The 18,693-nt window shown below is 52.4% G+C and overlaps 1 protein-coding gene across 1 annotated transcript in view; it reads left to right on the top strand.

Annotated features, from left to right (window-relative positions):
* The window catches only part of SMUG1 (single-strand-selective monofunctional uracil-DNA glycosylase 1), a 25,631-nt gene extending 8,145 nt beyond the window's left edge, over nucleotides 1-17,486 (top strand). The window contains 1 exon segment of the mRNA XM_062015320.1: nucleotides 17,436-17,486. Coding sequence (XP_061871304.1) covers nucleotides 17,436-17,486 — 51 coding nt within the window.
* The last annotated feature ends 1,207 nt before the right edge of the window (nucleotides 17,487-18,693 follow it).

Here is an 18,693-nt window from a genome sequence, read left to right as displayed (position 1 = left end):
TGGGAAAGGGGAAGAAAAGGGGAGGGGGGAATGGAAATGAAAAGGGAGAGAAAGTGGAAGAAGAAAGGGAAAAGGGGAAGGAAAAGGAAGGAAGAGGGGAAAGGGAAGGAGAATGGGAAATGGAAAGGAAGGAAAAGAGAAAGGCAAAGGAAGGAAGGAAGAAGGGAAATTGAGGGGAAAAGGAAAGGGAAGGGAAAGGGAAGGGAAAGGATGGGGAAAGGGAAGGGAAGGAAAGGGAAAGGGAAAGGAAGAAAGGGAAAGGGAAAGGGGAAAGGAAGGATGGGGAAAGGGAAAGGGAAAGGGAAAGGGAAAGGGAAAGGGAAAGGGAAAGGGAAAGGGAAAGGAAGGATGGGGAAAGGGAAAGGGAAAGGGAAAGGGAAAGGGAAAGAAAGGGAAAGGGAAAGGGAAAGGGAAAGGAAAGGATGAAGAAAGGAAAGGGAAAGGGAAAGGGAGGATTGGGAAGGAAAGGGAAAGGGAAGGGAAAGGGAAAGGGAAAGGGAAAGGAAAGGGAAGGGAAAGGAAGGATGAAGAAAGGAAGGGAAAGGGAAGGGAGGATGGGAAAGGGAGGAAAGGGAAAGGGAAAGGGAAAAGGGAAAGGGAAAGGGAAAGGGAAAGGGAAAGAAGGATGGGAAAGGGAAAGGGAAAGGGAAAGGGAAAGGGAAAGGGAAAGGAAAGGAAGGATGAAGAAAGGAAGGGAAAGGGAAAGGAGGATTGGGAAAGGGAAGGGAAGGAAAGGATGGGAAAGGGAAGGGAAGGGAAAGGGAAAGGGAAAGGGAAAGGGGAAAGGGAAAGGAAGGATGGGGAAAGGGAAAGGGAAAGGGAAAGGGAAAGGGAAAGGGAAGGGAAAGGGAAAGGGAGGATTGGGAAAGGGAAGGGAAAGGGAAAGGATGGGGAGGAAAGGGAAGGGAAAGGGTGAAAGGGAAAGGGAAATGATGGGGAAAGGGAAAGGGAGGATGGGGAAACGGAAGGGAAGGAAGGAAGGGAAGGGAAAGGGAAAGGGAAAGGGAAAGGAGGATGAAGAAAGGAAAGGGAAAGGGAAAGGAGGATTGGGAAAGGGAAGGGAAAGGGAAAGGATGGGGAAAGGGAGGAAGGAAGGGAAAGGGAAGGAAGGAAGGGAAAGGAAGGAAAGGAGGATGGGGAAAGGGAAAGGGAAAGGGAAAGGGAAGGGAAAGGAAAGGAAGGAAAGGAAGGATGAAGAAAGGAAAGGGGAAAGGAAAGGGAGGATTGGGAAAGGGAAGGGAAAGGGAAAGGATGGGGAAAGGGAAGGGAAAGGGAAAGGGAAAGGGAAATGATGGGGAAAGGGAAAGGGAGGAATGGGGAAAGGGAAGGAAAGGGAAAGGGAAAGGGAAAGGGAAAGGGAAAGGGAAAGGGAAAGGAAGGAAAGGGAAAGGAAAGAAAGCAAGGATGGGAAAGGAAAGGAGGCATGGGGGGAAAAAGGGAAAAAGGAAAGGGAGGCATCGGCGGAAAGGGAAATGACAGGAAAGGGAAGAAAGGGAATGAAAGGATAGGAACAAGGGAAAGAAAAAGGACAGGAAAATGAGGCAGGAAAAGGAAGCAGAAGAGGAAAGGAAGGAAAGGGCGGAAAGGCAAAAGGAAGCCAAAAGGGAATTGGGAGTTAAACTGTTTGTAAGGGGTGTGGTGGTTTTGCTCTGAGCCTCAGCAGCCCTTCCTGCAGGGAAATGGTTTGAGGGGGGATGTAGGTGCTGCTTCCCCCCTGTTTGGGGTGGGGAGGTGAAGGCAGGAGAAGGGGGGAGGATCAGTGGATGTGTGGATTTTTCAGCTCGTGTTCAGCCAAATGCTGCTCCTGGATCAGCCAAGTGGGGAGGGAAAAGGCTCAAAAGGGCCTAAAATAGTCCAAAGTCCCCAGTTTCCCCAAGAGAAGCAATCACAGCCCTCCCCCAAACCACAGCTGCATCACCCCAAATTGCAGCCACATCCCCCAAATCCCACTCTGGGCCAACTCTAACCCTTCCATGGCTCTGCTGGTGTTTCCCTCTGCTCCTGCCAAGGGCTTGTGAGGGGTGGGGCAGGGGATGGGGGATTTGCCTCTCCTGCTGTAGGCCCCAGTGTCTCCGGTGAGGACAAGGTTTGGCTGCATGGAGGAGAGATTGGAGCATCCCAGTGCCACATCAGAGCATCCCAGTGCCATGTTGGAGCATCCCTCTGCCACTTTGGAGCATCCCACCAGCTGGTGCATCCCAGTGCCACCTCAGAACATCCCAGTGCCACCTTAGAGCATCCCTCTGCCACCTCAGAACATCCCAGTGCCACCTTGGAGCATCCCCAGTGCCACCTCAGAACATCCCAGTGCCACCTTGGAGCATCCCAGTGCCACATCAGAGCATCCCAGTGCCATGTTGGAGCATCCCTCTGCCACTTTGGAGCATCCCACCGGCTTGGAGCATCCCAGTGCCACCTCAGAACATCCCTCTGGCACCTCAGAACATCCCAGTGCCACCTTGGAGCATCCCAGTGCCACATCAGAGCATCCCAGTGCCATGTTGGAGCATCCCTCTGCCACTTTGGGGCATCCCACCGGCTTGGAGCATCCCAGTGTCCACCTCAGAACATCTCTCTGCCACCTCAGAACATCCCAGTGCACCCTGGAGCATCCCAGTGCCACATCAGAGCATCCCTCTGCCACTTTGGAGCATCCCACCAGCTTGGAGCATCCCAGTGCCACCTCAGAACATCCCAGTGCCACCCTGGAGCATCCCAGTGCCACATCAGAGCATCCCTCTGCCACTTTGAGGCATCCCACCAGCTTGGAGCATCCCAGTGCCACCTCAGAACATCCCAGTGCACCTTGGAGCATCCCAGTGCCACCTTGGAACATGTCAACCCCTCATTGTGGCATCCACACCACCAACATCCCACTTGGGAGATGCCAGGAGTTGGAGAGCTGAAGGAAGCTGGGAGAAGCCTCTGTGCACACCCTCCACAAAGGGTTTGAGGGAGGAACAGCTCAAAAAATAACTCAAAGTGGCTGAAAACACTTTTCCCCACTAAAAATAACCCCCCAAATGCTCCATTTGAGACTCCAGCATCCCTCCAAACCCTGGGACAGCAGCATCCCAGCCCCTGCACCCTCACCTGAGCCAGCATTTCCTCCCCATGGGCTCTCAGAGGGGCACAAACCTTCTGTGGAGAGGTCTGGGGTGCTCTCTACCCCCTCCCAAATCCCCTCCCTCGAGCTGCTGGTGTGAGTTACAGCAGCACCTCCCCCCCCTCCCCTCTTCACTCCCCTCCTGCCTTTGCATAACTCACAGCACTTGGCACAGGGCTCTTTAGGAGAAGGATGCTCTGGTCAGCAGCAATAATAAATAGATAAATAAAGCCTCTGGAAAGTCTCTGGCTGGTGGCTTAAACACATTTTATGGGGTGATTAGAACAAGAGCCGTCCGTTTGAGTGGTTTATTTGTAGCTCCTGCTTGCTCCAGCCGAGGTGCGTGCTGGGAGCATTTCCCAGCACTCCTTCAGCCCTCAGCAAGTATCACCTTCCCCATCTCCAAACTCTCAGGCTTGGGGAGGGGGCTCTTTTTGGTTTCCCAAGGCCAGGAGAGGAAAGCAGAAACCATTTTAAGGGGGGTTGAGGGTGTCAATAAATGAACACCCCCCCCCCCCCAATGGACCACGTTGCAGTTTGATGTTTACACTCACAAATGGTTCATTTGAGGGTGGGAAAACACTCACCCTGATGTATTTCTCCCCCCCACAGAGAGGGTGGTTAAAGAGGTGCAGGGCAAACACCATTCCCCCCCACCTCAGAGCCAACTGCCTCCCTGACAAGGCTCCATTACCCCTAAAGCATCCTCAACGAATGGGTCCCCCGCCAGGAGCTTCTCCCCTCCCACACCCCTCAAACAGCTTCAACAGCTGTTCCTGCTCCCCCACGGTCCCTCCAGCACTCAAGTCATGCCTAATGTTCCCTCTTAATTTTTCCCCACTGCAGCATCAGTCCTGCTTCCCCTCTCCCTCTCTCTCTCCCCTCGTTTGCTAATGAGTGTAAACGAGTTGCCGCCTCGTCGTAACAAGCTCTGCCACATGCACAGGCTCCGCTCTGACGCCTTCCCTCCACTCTCTGCTCCTTCCAGTAAAGAACAAAGCTCCCACCTGCTTTTCCTGATGGGTTTTTTTCCCTCCTCTCTGCTGCTGAAAGTCCTGGGGCCAGTGCTGGGCTGCCCAGCTGCAGAGGGACAGGGAACTGCTGCAGAGAGGCCAGTGCAGGGACACCCAGATGCTCAGGGCACTGCAGCATCTTCTGCTGAGGAAAGGCTGTGGGACCTGGGGCTGTTCAGCCTGGAGCAGAGGAGACTGAGCTCAGGGGGAGCTCATGAACAGCTCCACAGTGTGGCCATGGTGGGTGGCAGGAGGTTGGGGCAGCGCTTTCTGCTGTTGGACCAGGACAAGGGCTGATGGGATGGAGCTGGAACACAACCAGTTGCATTGAACACAAGGAAGAAGCATTTCAGTGTGAGCTGAGGGAGCCCTGGCCCAGGCTGCCCAGGGAGGGTGTGGAGGCTCCTCCCTTGGAGCTCTTCAGCACCCCCCTGGACACATTCCTGTGTGACCTGACCTAGGTGGGAGCTACTGCTGCAGGGGGTTGGGCTGGATGAGCTCTAAAAGTCCCTTCCCACCCCCATCACCCTATGATTTGATGAAGAAGGATGAGGATTGACCATGGACTTCTCTACCCACCTTTACTTGCTCTGCTTCAATGTCCTTAAAGGCTGAACATCATGTTTGGACACCAAATCAAAAGAGCCTTTGAGACCTTGAGGTCCTTGAGGGTGAGGAGCAAGTTCCTCCCAGCACAGTGGGATGAAGTCAATGCTGTTGGGTGTCCTTTGACATTGATTTTGATGATGATGTGGGTCCCAACTCATGGCTTGGGCAGAGCCCCAGAGCAGTGGGACAATGTCACTGCCAGTGGGTGTCCTTTGACATTGGTTTTGGTGTTGAGTTGGGACCCAACTGAAGGTTTGGGCAGGACCACAGAGCAGTGAGACAGTGCCACTCCTCTTGGGTGGCCTTGGGACACCTTGGCTTTACTGATGACTTGGGCCACAACTTGAAAGGCTCAGCCCCAGCCACTTTAATGAGGAAAACCCCATTAATCCTCATTCCAAGCTTGCATGTGGGTGATGGAGATGGTGGCACAGTGCTACTGGAAGGAGGATTTGGTGAGGTGAGCTCAGAGCTCTGGGGATCAACCATGAGCTTGGACTATCCCAAAGCTCAAAACCAGATTTTACCCTTTCTTAAGGATTTTGCCCATCTCATCTCACAGGTTTCATCAACCACTGAGCCTCAGGGTAAACTCAGCCTCTTTCCCAGCTCCCTGCCTTCCTTTCTTGCTTGGTTTCTTTCACCAGAGGTGCCAGAGCAGATCCAAAGCTGCTCCCAGCCAGAGCCCAGGAGAGCAGCGCTTAAACTCCCACCAGAGCTGAGGAGGATGCAAAGAGGTGGCTGGAGGGGAGAAGGAGCCATAAATCCCCAGGATTTACCCAGCCCTGCCTGCCTGTGATGCATTTTGCACAGGGTGAGAAGATCCCAGGGCTCTGCTCCCTCTGGGGCTCTTTGTCAGCTCCATCTTTCTCTCTTCTCCTTATTTATCTGTTTGGCATTGGAGAGGGCGGCTGCTGGGACTGGGAGCTGTCTGGATCCAGTGGCTCCAGTGGCAGTGGGATGGGGACATGTATCTCAAGGTACTGGAGAGGTTTTGGGGTGGGTTCTGTTTCCATGGTGCAGGAATCCACCCAAATGGGTGACTGCCATGGCATTGGTGCTGGCTGGAGCAGAGGGAGGGTGGGAACAGGCTCCTGCAGGGCTTGGGAATGAACAGAACACCCCAGGGAAGGAAAAGCCAAGTCTCAGTGGCCACCTCCACCTGCACCCCACAGCAAGAAGGGCAGCTCCTTGATGTTCAGACCCACCAACAGCTTTGGATGGCTCTCTGGGAAAGCCTGAGGCATGGACTTGGCCACGTTGGGATGCTTCTCTTCCATCAGATTCATTTCCCAGGGGGGTGCTGCTGAACCCATGGATGCCAGGAGGATGTTTCCCACTTCTGCTGCCCCATTTCCCAGTGTTACATCCTCAGGGCTCAGCAGCACGGATGGACACTCCCAGAAACACCCATCCCTGCCTTGACATTTAGGAACATGTTTATTGAGGGGTGAAATTTCCAACCAGGGCCAAAAAAAAAGGCTCCTTAGGGAACGAAAGCCTCAGGTTTGGGATGGAGGATACAGCTCTCCTGCCCAGTGATGTGTTGATGCAAGCAGGAAACACTGGGATGAGCACATGAAGGGCTCTGAGTGCCTCCTTCTCCCCAGTTTCCACTGACCCTTCTGTTGCAAAACGTTTCCCAAAGCTGAAACGTTTTCCACAGCATCTCCTGAATCCAGCATCACTCTGGATGACCCAACTGGTCCCACCCAGGGTCCCCAAAGGGATGCTGGAGGTGTGGCACCATCAGCTCAGCAGTCCATCCAGTACCTCCAGCTTCCTGGGGACACTCAGGGAGGGGATATTTGCAGAGCATCCCACATCAGAGGGAGCCTGTGCCCAGGAATCATCCTTCCACAGGGGAGGAAACAAGTGGAGCGTGGTCAGAGCATCGGTGCCGGAGGCAGGAGGCCGTGGCTCGGTGTATTTATGGCTCCAGGCAGTCCATTCATCTGCAAAAGCCTTATAAAGAATCCCTCGCAATCACCTACAAGCAGCGTGGCTTGTTAATGGGTATTAGCTCTGACCTCGAGATTTATGTCCCGCTCGCCGCCGGATCGCAGAGGCTTTGCCGGAGGGACGGGGAGGGACGGGGAGGAGCGGCCGGGCAGAGCCGGGGAGACGCTGCCCCCGGCGGATCCGGCTCCTCCGGGCTCCTCCGAGGCACCTCCGGCGGGGGAGGGTCTGGGCTTTGGGGAGGGAGGAGATTTACACCTCTCTTAGTGGTGTGGATTGTGGCTGGGTGGTGGGGGGAGGGTGATGGAGAGATGGAGGGAGGCAGGGAGGGATGGAGGGATGGAGGGAGGGATGAAGGGATGGAGAGAGGGAGGGATGAAGGGATGGAGGGAGGGAGGGATGGAGGGAAGGAGGGAGGGATGGAAGGAGGGAAGGACAGAGTGAGATACAGAAGGATGAAGGGATGAAGGGATGGAGGGATGGAAGGATGGAGGGATGGAGAGAGGGAGGGATGAAGGGATGGAGGGAGGGATGGAAGGAAGGAAGGACAGAGTGAGATACAGAAGGATGAAGGGATGGAGGGAGGGAAGGATGGAGGGATGGAGAAAAGAATGAAGTGAAGGAGGGAAGGATGAAGGGATGGAGGGATGGAGGGAGGCAAGGAGAGAGAGGGAGGGATGTGATGAGGCAGGAAAGGATGGAGAAAAGGATGGAGTGAGACAGGGAGGGGTGAAGGAATGAATGGAGGGAAAGATAGAGGGAAGTATAGAGGCAGGAATGGAGTGAGACAGGGAAGGATGGAGGATTGGATGGAGAAGACCATTCACCTTCCTCCATAGGATGCAGGAGGATGAGTATCCCATCAAACCATGAGCAGCCTCCTCCAGGGAGGAGCCCCAATGGGTTTCCATGGCAGGAGAGGTGCAGGGTTACCTCTGCTCCTGAGCTGCCCCTGTCCCAAATCACCCCACTCCCACCTGTGGGGACTCCATGGGTCCCTCCATCATCCCCAGGGGCAGCTCATGAGGAGTTCCCATCCCAAGGACAGACAAGAGGCAGGAGAGGAGGATGGCAGCATCTCAGCCTCTGCTGCATCCCCAGGGGCAGCTCATGAGGAGATCCCATCCCAAAGACAGACAAGAGGCAGGAGAGGAGGATGGCAGCATCTCAGTCTCTGCTGCATCCCCAGGGGCAGCTCATGAGGAGATCCCATCCCAAGGACAGGCATTTGGGAGAGACAAGAGGCAGGAGGGGAGGATGCTGAGAACAGATTCTGCTGCTCAGGACCAGTGGAGAGGAAACAAATTGCAAAGCAGCTGCAAAGAAACTCCCCACATTAAACACACACACACAGAGCCCACAGACTCCTCAGCTGCCCATTTACAGAGCAGACCCACTCCTGGCATATTAATAGCAGCCATCCCAGGAAGGGGAGAGGGAACATCTTGCTCTTTTCCACTCTCTGCTACCTTGTCCTCTCTCTCTTTTATGGCTCACGGCCGCTTTGCTCCTCGCTGCAGTTCCCTGGCTCTCTCTTTGTTCAGCCTCTGAGAGCAGGAGACAGGAGAGGAGGGAGGGGGAGGGAAAAAAAAAAAGCCACTGAAGCATCTCAGGAAGATAATTAGAAATCTAAATATGACATGGCTGTTCCACTCTGAGCCCCAGCCCCATAAAACACCCGGGCTGTGATGTGTAGAAGCTGCAGCGCTCCATCCCCCTGGCTGGCCCCAAGGATGAAGCTGGTGATTGCCTCAGGATTACCCCTGGAGCTTTCAGGTCCCTCCTAGCCATGTATTTACTCTCTGGATCTTTTTATCAAGCCCCACAGACTGGTGGTGGTGGTGGTTGGGGGGGGTCTCAGGCTCCTGGAGGGCACAGACAGCTTCATAGATTGAGGCTGGGGGGGTCCCAGGGTCTGGTCAGCTCTATAAATGGAGGCTGAGGTGCCTCCAAGGGTCTCCTGGGTTGGTAGGGGGAGGTCTTAGGAGGTCTGGGCAAGCCTCTAAGTGAAGGTTGGGGCTGGCAAGGTCTCTCTAGGGCTGCAGAGGGGCTGAGGGAGGGGTCTGAGTGGGAGAGACAGGACTCTGGGGGGGTCTTTGGGGCTAAAGGCAGAGATGACACCAGGCAGTGTGTGGAGTGAGGGGAGGCTGGGGGTGACAGGAGCTGGGGGATTCCACTCTGGGGGGGCATGGAGGTGTGCATCCCCTCAGCCCTGTGCCATCTCCCTCCAAAGGAGCCAGAGCAGCTTAATGAAGTGGCTTCACCCCAGAGCTGGATGTTATGGATGGGCTTGATGATTGCTTCAGGATTGCCCCTGAGTTTTCAATTACCTCCTATTAATGTATTTACTCTCTGGATCTTTTTATCAAGCTAAAAGTTGGTTTATTTCTTTTGTGCCCTGTTCTCTAAATGGCTCATATTTCAGTGTGAAAGGCTCCTGCTATGGCCATGGCCCTGAGTGATGCTGCTGGGGAGCAGAGACAGAGGCAGCTGCAGCTCTGAGGCCTCTCCCTGAGCTTAATGAAGTGGCTTCACCCCAGAGTTGGATGTTATGATGGACAGGGAGGATGCCAGAGAGGGATGGAGCTGCCTGGAGATGGGTGGGACTCACATCCAGGTGAGGTGGACCCGTTGTCCTCAGTGGGCCATGGAGAAGTGGGGGTGGCTCCTTCTCTCCCCAGCAGTCAGTTCCCTGCCTCAGTTTCCCTGGGGAAGCAGAGTTGGGCCAATCCATTGCCTTGTTTTGGGGTGGGAACTGAGCCCTGTCTGTGTCTGGTAACAGAAGTGTTGGGGTCTCTCTGCTTTGAACTGAATTTGGCAGAGAGCTTCCTCCCACCATCAGAGCCTCCTCCTCCTCCTCCTCCTCCTCTCCTCTCCTCTCCTCTCCTCTCCTCTCCTCTCCTCTCCTCTCCTCTCCTCTCCTCTCCTCTCCTCATGGATTCATGGCAAGATCTGTTCCTATGGGATCCATTCCAACAGGACACTTTCTTACTGGATCTGTTCCTATAGTTTGTGTTTCAGTTGCATTCCTACATGATCCATCCCTGTAGGATCCATCCCTATAGGATCCATCCCTACAGGATCCATCCCTATAGGATCCATGTTACAGGATCCATCCCTACAGGATCCATCCCTATAGGATCCATCTCTATAGGATCCATCTCTACAGGATCCATCCCTACATGATCCATCCCTATAGGATCCATGTTACAGGATCCATCCCTACAGGATCCATCCCTATAGGATCCATCTCTATAGGATCCATCTCTACAGGATCCATCCCTATAGGATCCATCCCTACAGGATCCATCCCTATAGGATCCATGTTACAGGATCCATCCCTATAGGATCCATCCCTATAGGATCCATCCCTACAGGATCCATCCCTATAGGATCCATGTTACAGGATCCATCCCTACAGGATCCATCCCTATAGGATCCATGTTACAGGATCCATCCCTACAGGATCCATCCCTATAGGATCCATCTCTATAGGATCCATCTCTACAGGATCCATCCCTACATGATCCATCCCTATAGGATCCATCCCTACAGGATCCATCCCTATAGGATCTATCTCTATAAGATCCATCCCTACAGGATCCATCCCTATAGGATCCATCTCTACAGGATCCATCTCTACAGGATCCATCCCTATAGGATCCATGTTACAGGATCCATCCCTACAGGATCCATCTCTATAGGATCCATCTCTACAGGATCCATCCCTATAGGATCTATCTCTATAAGATCCATCCCTATAGGATCCATCCCTATAGGATCCATGTTACAGGATCCATCTCTACAGGATCCATCCCTATAGGATCTATTCCTATGGGATCCATTTCTCTGGGATGTGTCTCTATAGGAACTGTTCCTATTGGACACATTCCCATGGGATCTCTTCCTGGGGAATCTGCTCCTATAAGATCCAGGATGCACTTCCCTGGGATCCATTCTTATGGGATCTCTTCTCATGGAATCTCTCCCTGCAGCATCCATTTCAGTAGGACTCATTCCTATAGGATCTGTTCTTACCAGGCCTGTTCCTCTTGGATCCTCTTGGATCCATTCCTTTTGGATCTATCCTCCTGTTCTTTGAGGTCAGACCTTGAGGTCTTTGTTTCATTCCTTGAGGTCTTTTCTTCCTGCCCATCCCAGCTGGGTGACAGCAGTTTGGGGAAGGGTCTGGGAGCCAGTGGGACCCTCAGGAGGGATCACCAGCATCCCAGTGCCACAGTATGGAACCAAAACACCTCGTGGTTTACAGCACAACTGGGACTCTTCAGTTTGGAGCAACTAAGGGAGAGCCTTGCAGTAATTACACTAATGATAACGAGCTCAAGCCACATGGGAACGAGCCCCTAAATCAACACAGAAAGTTGCCCCTTGAAGCAAATGGGACCATTCCCTCCCTGGATGAATGGATCCATGGAAGTTCTCCCCCACCAGCACCAACTGGGCAGATTCCCCCCCTTTTCCCCCTCTTTTTCCCCCCTCAAAGAAGATTATTTATGGTTTATTTTAGACACCAGATCATTTGGCTCTTGTTTCATCAATTTGTCACTGTTTTTATTGTCACCAATTGCCCATAACTGGAGTGCATTTAAAATGTCATTGATCTTGATATTATGGTGTCATAATCTGACAGTAATAGTTGTATCTTGTACAGAAAGCCCACTTCCTAAGATTGATGGCTTTCACCACACCAATTATATTCTGTCCATCTAAGTGATAAAGGGAGCGTTGGAGGCATTCAATAGATAAATTAGATATCTTTTCAATTATTCCCTTTTATTTTATAGGGTCACATGCCTGATTAACAACTTTTTACTTCTGTTATTAGCCACAGAGTCTTCGATGCTCAACTCCCTCCCTGGCTTTTCAGCTCAGCCAGAGACATCAAGGGCTCTGCAATTGGCTCCAAGCTTTCTGCAAGCCTGTGAGGGTTTTTATGTCTACACATCCCCTCCTCCTTTTAATCCTGGAATCCTCATCTCTGAACTCAGCCCAGTTTCCCACTGAGGCTTTGCTCTGTGTTATCTTAATCAGAGGGAGTTTTGGTATGTGGAGAGTCTGGTGTCAGGGAAAGGACGAGCCCCAGGGGAGCCCTGACGTGAGTGTGGGGGTCTCCAAACTGCCTCCAAGATTCAAGTCCTTGGCCAAGGGGCTGCTGCTGGCTTCACATGGCTGCTCCTGACTCGTTCAAGGAGGGGGGATATGAATTGGGTTGGCTCAAGTCCTTGCTGGGATGGACCTTGTCTAGTTCGTGACTGACCCTTTCCAGGGGAAAATGGGGTGGGTTTAGGTGGAATTTGGTCAATTCTTCTTTGGCTGAGAGGACTTGGACATTCCTTGGGGAGAAAATGCCCTGAGTATCCCACCAACACCCACCCAAGGATGTGCCAGCCTGGCCAGGGAATGTCTCACCCTTGGCTTCCAGGTCTTGGGGACAAGGTGAGCCCGAATCCTGGCTCCTACATGGTCATGGGGAGCTGAGACAGTTTCTTTCTGAGTTCAGCTTCCTGGGATGAGACATCAGGCTCAGACACCCCTCTCCAGTGCAAGGAGTCAAGCTCTGGATGTACCAAGCTCCTTCCACTGACCTTGAGGTCCATGAGCAGATGGATCTCATCTTCTGGGCAGCCAAAAGGACCCAAGGTGATGGAACAGCAAAGGGAAGGGGACACCTGACCCCTTTTCATCCTGGCTCCACCATTGCCCTGACCTCATCCCTCCTCCCAGCCCAAACCCCGACCTCTCAAGCTGTTACCCCCAGGGTGGGATTCCAAGATCCAGGGTTCATAACACATCAAATCCCCTCATAAACCACTCTTTCCTTTCTTTCTCTGGCCTCTGCAACAGAGATGCTGGATCAGCTTGAGGGCAAACCCCATGCAAAGCATCAGCCTGGGGCTGTGCAGCTCCCTCCCAGCCTCCATCCTTCACCCTGAGCCGAGAAACACACAAAGAACAATTCAGGTGGAGTTACCATGAGGAGATTTATTGCAGGCAGGGTTGGGGGGGGAGGAAGGCACGTGTGATTTGATCCCAAAGCATGAATCAAAGTGGGGACAGCCAGGCTGTATTTACATTTCTAACCTCCACACATGAATATCACAAGGAGACGACAAAGTCACGGAGCTGGCAGCTCAGGGAGGGTCGTTTTGGAGGAGGTTGGTGCCTCAGGGGGTCAATCTGTGGCTGCAGAGGGACTAAAAAGGGGTGAAGAGTGAGTGGAAGGTTGGGCTGTGTTTATGCTGCAGGGATTCTCCTTGCTTAAAGTGTTGGGGTTTACCAGTTGCTGTGGCTGGACACTCCATCACAGGGGCTGGGTGCATGTGGTTGTCTCTGGTCCTAAATCTCAATGCAAGACCCCAGCAGCAGGAACCAACACCTTGTCAGACTCTGCCCACCCTCTCTCCCACCATCTGGCTTTGCTCTTTGCTCCCCAGCTCCTCTCCATAGTCCATGTTCAAGTGGACACCCAAGGGTGGCCTTTGCCACCAGCTTGTCCCCATCAATACTTCTCCTCTGCCTCACCACGGAGCAACCACAGAGGCAGGGGAATAGTTTAGGGGGTGTCTCCAGCTCAAAGGAGGAGCATGAAAAGCCTCCAGGCTATGGAACAGATCACCAGAGCTGAGCCTATCCATTCCAGCCACATTTCCTGGGAGGATGGAGGCTGTACTGTTGTATTTTGGCTGATTTTGGGCTCGTTCTGCCAAGAAATGGTCCATCCCTGCACAGAAGCAACCAAACCATGGCCATGACACAGCATGGATGAGTTTCTTCTCCACTGCAGCCCCTTGGAGAGACACATCCCCACCTTGTGATGAATGAACTTTTAATGGGGAAAACTAGATGGGCCCTGTTTAAGTGAGATATTGAAGTGAAGCTGATGATTTAAACAACTCCAAGTCCATTAAACAGAAGAGGAACCTGGATCTCAGAGTCTCATTCATTTTGAGACGCTTCTGGCCTGGGATAAACATGATGTTAAGTGGCCACCTGAGCATTGCTAAAACACACATTTGCCTTGGTAATGAAATGGTTTTGAGATGGAATAATGGTTACCTGGAGAGCAGTTCATGTTAAAATCCCTCTGATGAGGCAATCCAGGAGCTGCCCATCAACTAATGGAAACAAGACAGTTCGATGTGAAGACACCAGGGACTCTTTTTTGGCCTTTCTTTAGGGAAGGAGGAGCTGTGCCAGCTCTGTCATCTTCCAAACCTCAGCCTTTCCTCTTTGGGTCTTGGGTGGATGAAATGGAGATCAAAGCCAATTGCACCAGAGGAAAGGATTGATCAGAGGTGTTTAGAACTCTGTGTCCAGTGAGGTCTTTGCTTTCCCATCACCTTTCCCTCGAGAGGTTAAGACTGGTGATGGCTGGCTTTCCATCAACCACACCTGAAGATGGTCCATCAGAGCTGGTGGAGATGCTGAATCACCTCCTAGGTCAGTAGTAAAACACTCACAACTCCTCCTAGGTTCAGTATTTTGAGGCTTCTCTCACAAGTCAACAAGAACCTTGTGAGACAGGCACCAGGTCCTGCCTAGACACAGGGCACGAGCTTCAATTTACCCTCAAGAGATCAAGTTTCTCCTCCTCTCATCACCAGGAATAAAAAGCCCATCTTGAAACTCAAAAGAGACAAAGACACTCCAGAGGCAGCAGGAAATTCATCCCAGGGATTTAAAGCAAAGCTCAGGATTTTAATGCCTGGGCTCAGCAGGGCAGGGAAACATTTGCTTAACACCCCCAGGAGCTTGGTGCTGCTGGGCACTTTCCCTCCCCAGTTTGCCCATCGTGGGAGCAGAGCTGGGACACACCATGAGCCAAGGGAAGGGGAAATAGGGCTGAGGCCACCATGAGATTGATGGGAGGGGAAGGGACCAGCTTGCTTTCCCATGATTAATAAGGAGAAGTCAAGAAACCCCCTCAGAGCCTTGCTGGAGGCATTTCCTCTCCTGGTGCCTTACTTGATGGGGTCATTTGCAGCTAAATTCCAGCACAGTCTCTACTGTAGATAACATTTACTCTGAGGATTGGAGGGTTTCATCCTGCTTGGTGGTCTCCTGAGCCTGGAGTAGTCCAAATTTCCCCCCTGAAGGCACCTTGGTGGCTGCAGGAGACCCCTCTATGCTGGGAAAGTCTTTTCCCTTCTGAAGTCTGGCAACCCTGGTGAGGTGTCTGGGGCATCACTGTAAGTGGAGGTGGTGAAATGATGTGGCTGGTGAGGAAGCCTGATGAAATCAGCCTCTGGAAAGGACCTGGGGGTTGGCTGGTCCTTGCAGAAGGGGTGTAGCTACCCAGAGACCCATCCTCCAGGGTTGTTGCATCTTCTGCTCACCCCTGACTGGTGACCACAACCAGATGTTCCATCAACCCCACGTGCCTCTCCAAGCATCTCTTCACTCTGATCAGGGCTGGAAAACCCCATCCTGAGGGCTTTGTATCCCACTGTGCCTCTCTCAGCCAATCTGGAAGCCCCTCAGGATCCCCTTTACCATCATCAGAACCTTCTCCCTTCCAAGCACAGGCTGTGTGATGGTCTCAGTTGCCATCAGAGGCACACAGATGCTCCAAGGGTGATTTCCCAGGCTGATCCACATCCCTGTCCTTGCACATCACTTGGTCTCACCTCACTCTCCTGGATGCAACCACAACTCAGTGGGGTGGCAGAACATCCAGCTCTGACAGGGAAAGGACAACTCACTGAAAGAACTGACCAAGAGCAAGGTGTTGTCATCCTTTCTTTCACCTCAAGCTGCATCCCTGGGGGCTGATACATCAGCTGAGGGTGTGAATTTAAAGTGGGACAGCTAAATCATGTTACAGCCACGTGTGGACCTCCTTGTTCCACATGCAGCCAGCCTTAACTGGGTTTAGCTTTGAGAATTAAGCTAAACTGAATTAAAGCAACTGTAATTCTGAATAAATGTCCAGAAAGGGGCTTCATGTGCTGCAGATAATCCACTTTAGAAGCTGATTGGGATTAATGCTGATGGATGCTCTCTTTATAGATATGGCTTGGTGCTGCTGGGCTCTCCAGCTCTGCCAATAACACCATGAAGGGAGGACTGAGAGTGTGCCAGCTCCCCTGTACCCACCTCTCTCTTAAGGATCTGCTCTTCTCCTTCTAGGATGGGATTCAACCACCTTCCTGAGGGATGGGATCCATCCCACTTTGCCAGCTAAGCTAAGCTCCTTTGGGTTTAGCTGAATGATGGGCTTCTGTCTGATCAACAGAAGGAGGGGAGACACTGATTTGGGGCATATTTTGGTAGATTCCTGGTGGCTTTGCAAAAAGCACCTGAGTTTACTCTTCCCACAAGACTTTAGGAAGCGTTGGTCCCTTTGGGAGATGAATAAGTGGGTGCCCACATCTCTCCAGGGACAGGAGACCAGACCCAACGCTATGTTTTCGATCATGGGGATGAAATCAACCCAAAACCCCCTTCTCCCAGCTCCAAAGGACATTGGATTGTGTCCTGCAGTGGGGCTGTGCCTCTGAGGGAACACTCAGGGAAGGGAAATCTGAATTAACTGAAGGTTTGAGTTGAAAGTGCATTAATTTAAAGTGCACTTGGAGCTCCCACGGAATGAATGCAAAGTGCACTTTGGTCCAAATGAAAGTGCTTCTCCATCAAGGGGAGGTAATTTACTGCCTGTCCCCTGGCATTTTGGTCAGGATCCATCTCTCTTTACCGTAGATGCCTGCAGGTTCCTTAGTGCCAACGAGCTCTTTCTGAGCTCAGCTCCTCCTGATTCCCCATCAGCCGCCGCTTACGGGATGCAGCCAATGGCTTCCCACAGAGACCCCTCCTTCCCTGTTGGGGCTGGGAAGAGGATGGTCCAAACCTCATGGGAGTGAGGGAGTAACCAAGAACTGGGGGAGGATCCCACTTTTAGGCTCATTACCCACATGATTTCCCTTGTGGAAACTCAACCCTGGGAGAGGTCTCGAGTCGTCCGTTGACTTTCAGGGTGGGGGAAGCAGAAGCCAGCTCTTGGGAAGATGAACTTGAGTTCAAATGATAAGACAAAGGGAAATGGGCTCAAGTTGCCCCCCAAGGGAGGTTGAGATTGGGGCTGAGGCAGAACTGTTTTCCTGAGAGGGGTGTGAGCCCCTGTGCCAGGCTGCCCAGGGAGCTGGGGGAGTGCCCAGCCCTGGAGGGACCCCAAAGCCCTGGGGCTGAGGGGTCAGTGCTGGGCTGGGACTTGATGGTCTTAAAGATCTTTTCCAACCAAAATGTGAGGAGCAGCCTCCAGAAAAGCCAACCTGGGGCACATCCAAGGAGTCTCTTTCCTTGGAAGGCTTCAACACCCCCCTGGACACATTCCTGTGTGACCTGATCTAGGTGGGAGCTGCTTCTGCAATGGGGTTGGACTGGATGAGCTCTGCAGCTCCCTTCCAACCCCCACCATTCTATGATCCCTTGCAGATGCTCCAGTGCAGAGCATCCCAGTCCATTTTCACTCCACCTCCATCTCTCCCCACATGGGTCAAGAGCCTCTGAGAGACAGCCAGGAGACGTCTGAGCCCCTGCCCTCGACCTGGAGGCTCTGCCAGCGCCGCTGCCTTATTTACAGCAACAAAATAAACAACTTGCCAGCTTGGAAGAAATGCACAGCATCCCTCCCTCCCTTTCCTCCCTCCCTCCTTCTGGCCTCTCCCCTACAATGGCTTTGTTTAGAAAAGAAAACTGATGTTTTTATGGGTCCCATGAATCTTCCCCAGAAGCCAACGAGCCCGGACAGGCGGCTCCGAGAAGCTCAGCCGGAGCCCTGAAGCATTGCCTTGCAAAAGAAAGGTCAACCCAAGCTGCTGAAGACCATTAAAGCCAAGGGCTGGATGCCAACAACAAAAAACACCCCCACATCTATGCTTTTAAAGCTGAAGAGCTGAGCTGGAAGCAAGATCTCTCCTAAAAATGAGCTGAAAAAGCTCGGAGTGAGATGAAATCCCTCCAGCTCAGGGATGTTGTTGTAGCAAATAGGGGTGAAACTGCCTCTTTCCCTCTTTTTTCTTGACTTTTCTAGGGATTTTCAAGGGAAATTGTTGGTCCTTGGAAGAGAAAAGCCAGAAAATACCACAGGAGCATCCCAAGCATTCAGGCAGAGCACCAGTGTTGACATGTAAAAGCCAGAAAGATTTAAACCATGAGCAAAAATGGGGTGTGAGGGGGTAAATCAACAGGGGCCAGATGCTTCCCACAGAGATGTAACTGAACCTCAGGAGTTTCCAGGGTGAGAAAAAGGGTGGAAAAATACTTGAGCTCTCCTAAACCTCAACAGATTGAACGTGAAGTTCAGCGTGAAACTCAATAATCCTCAAGCTGGGCCAAAGTCCTCCAAGGAGCGACAGGGATGAGCCAGGGGCTTGCAAATGGAGTGAGGAAAACCAATTATCCTAATGAGAAGGGAAGGGATTGGGTCTTTAGGAAGGATTTTCAGCTTTGAGCTCTGAGGTTTAAATCAATCCCTTCCCAGTAAGAGGCTGCATGGAGGAGCACATCAGCATCAGTGAGCAGTTACCCCACCCAGCCACCGGCTCTGGGTGGGGATGGGGACAGACAGATGTGGCCACAGGGATAAGGGTTCAAGCTCACCTTACACTCCTTGGAGCTTGGCTTCTCAAAAGGTTAGGCCAGCTCCCCAGATGGGAAAGGGTTGGGTGGCTTTGGGGGTGTTTTCCCCTAATTACCTGCTTTGTGGTGATTCTCTCCACTGACTCCAGAGGGAGCCTGGATTAGCCACGAGGAGGGTTCACAGCCCAACCACCAAAGCCATGTGAAGGGGATGAAGCTTCTTCACCAAGGCTGGCACCAAATTTCCCTGAGCCACACAGCATTTTTCCTCCATCAGTATCCTCCCCCAGCCACAGCTTCACTCAGCATTCATCAGCACTTTGCAGCCCCCACCCCCATCCTCCCTTAATGACAAGTCTCGACCTCGTTAGCAGGACACATTCACCTCCTTTGGATGCTGATTATTTC

This window comes from Colius striatus, chromosome 26 (genome assembly GCF_028858725.1).
Source record: "Colius striatus isolate bColStr4 chromosome 26, bColStr4.1.hap1, whole genome shotgun sequence".
Lineage (NCBI taxonomy): Eukaryota > Metazoa > Chordata > Aves > Coliiformes > Coliidae > Colius > Colius striatus.
The sequence above is the reverse complement of the archived record's forward strand: the minus strand, read 5'-3'. Positions and strand labels throughout refer to the sequence as shown.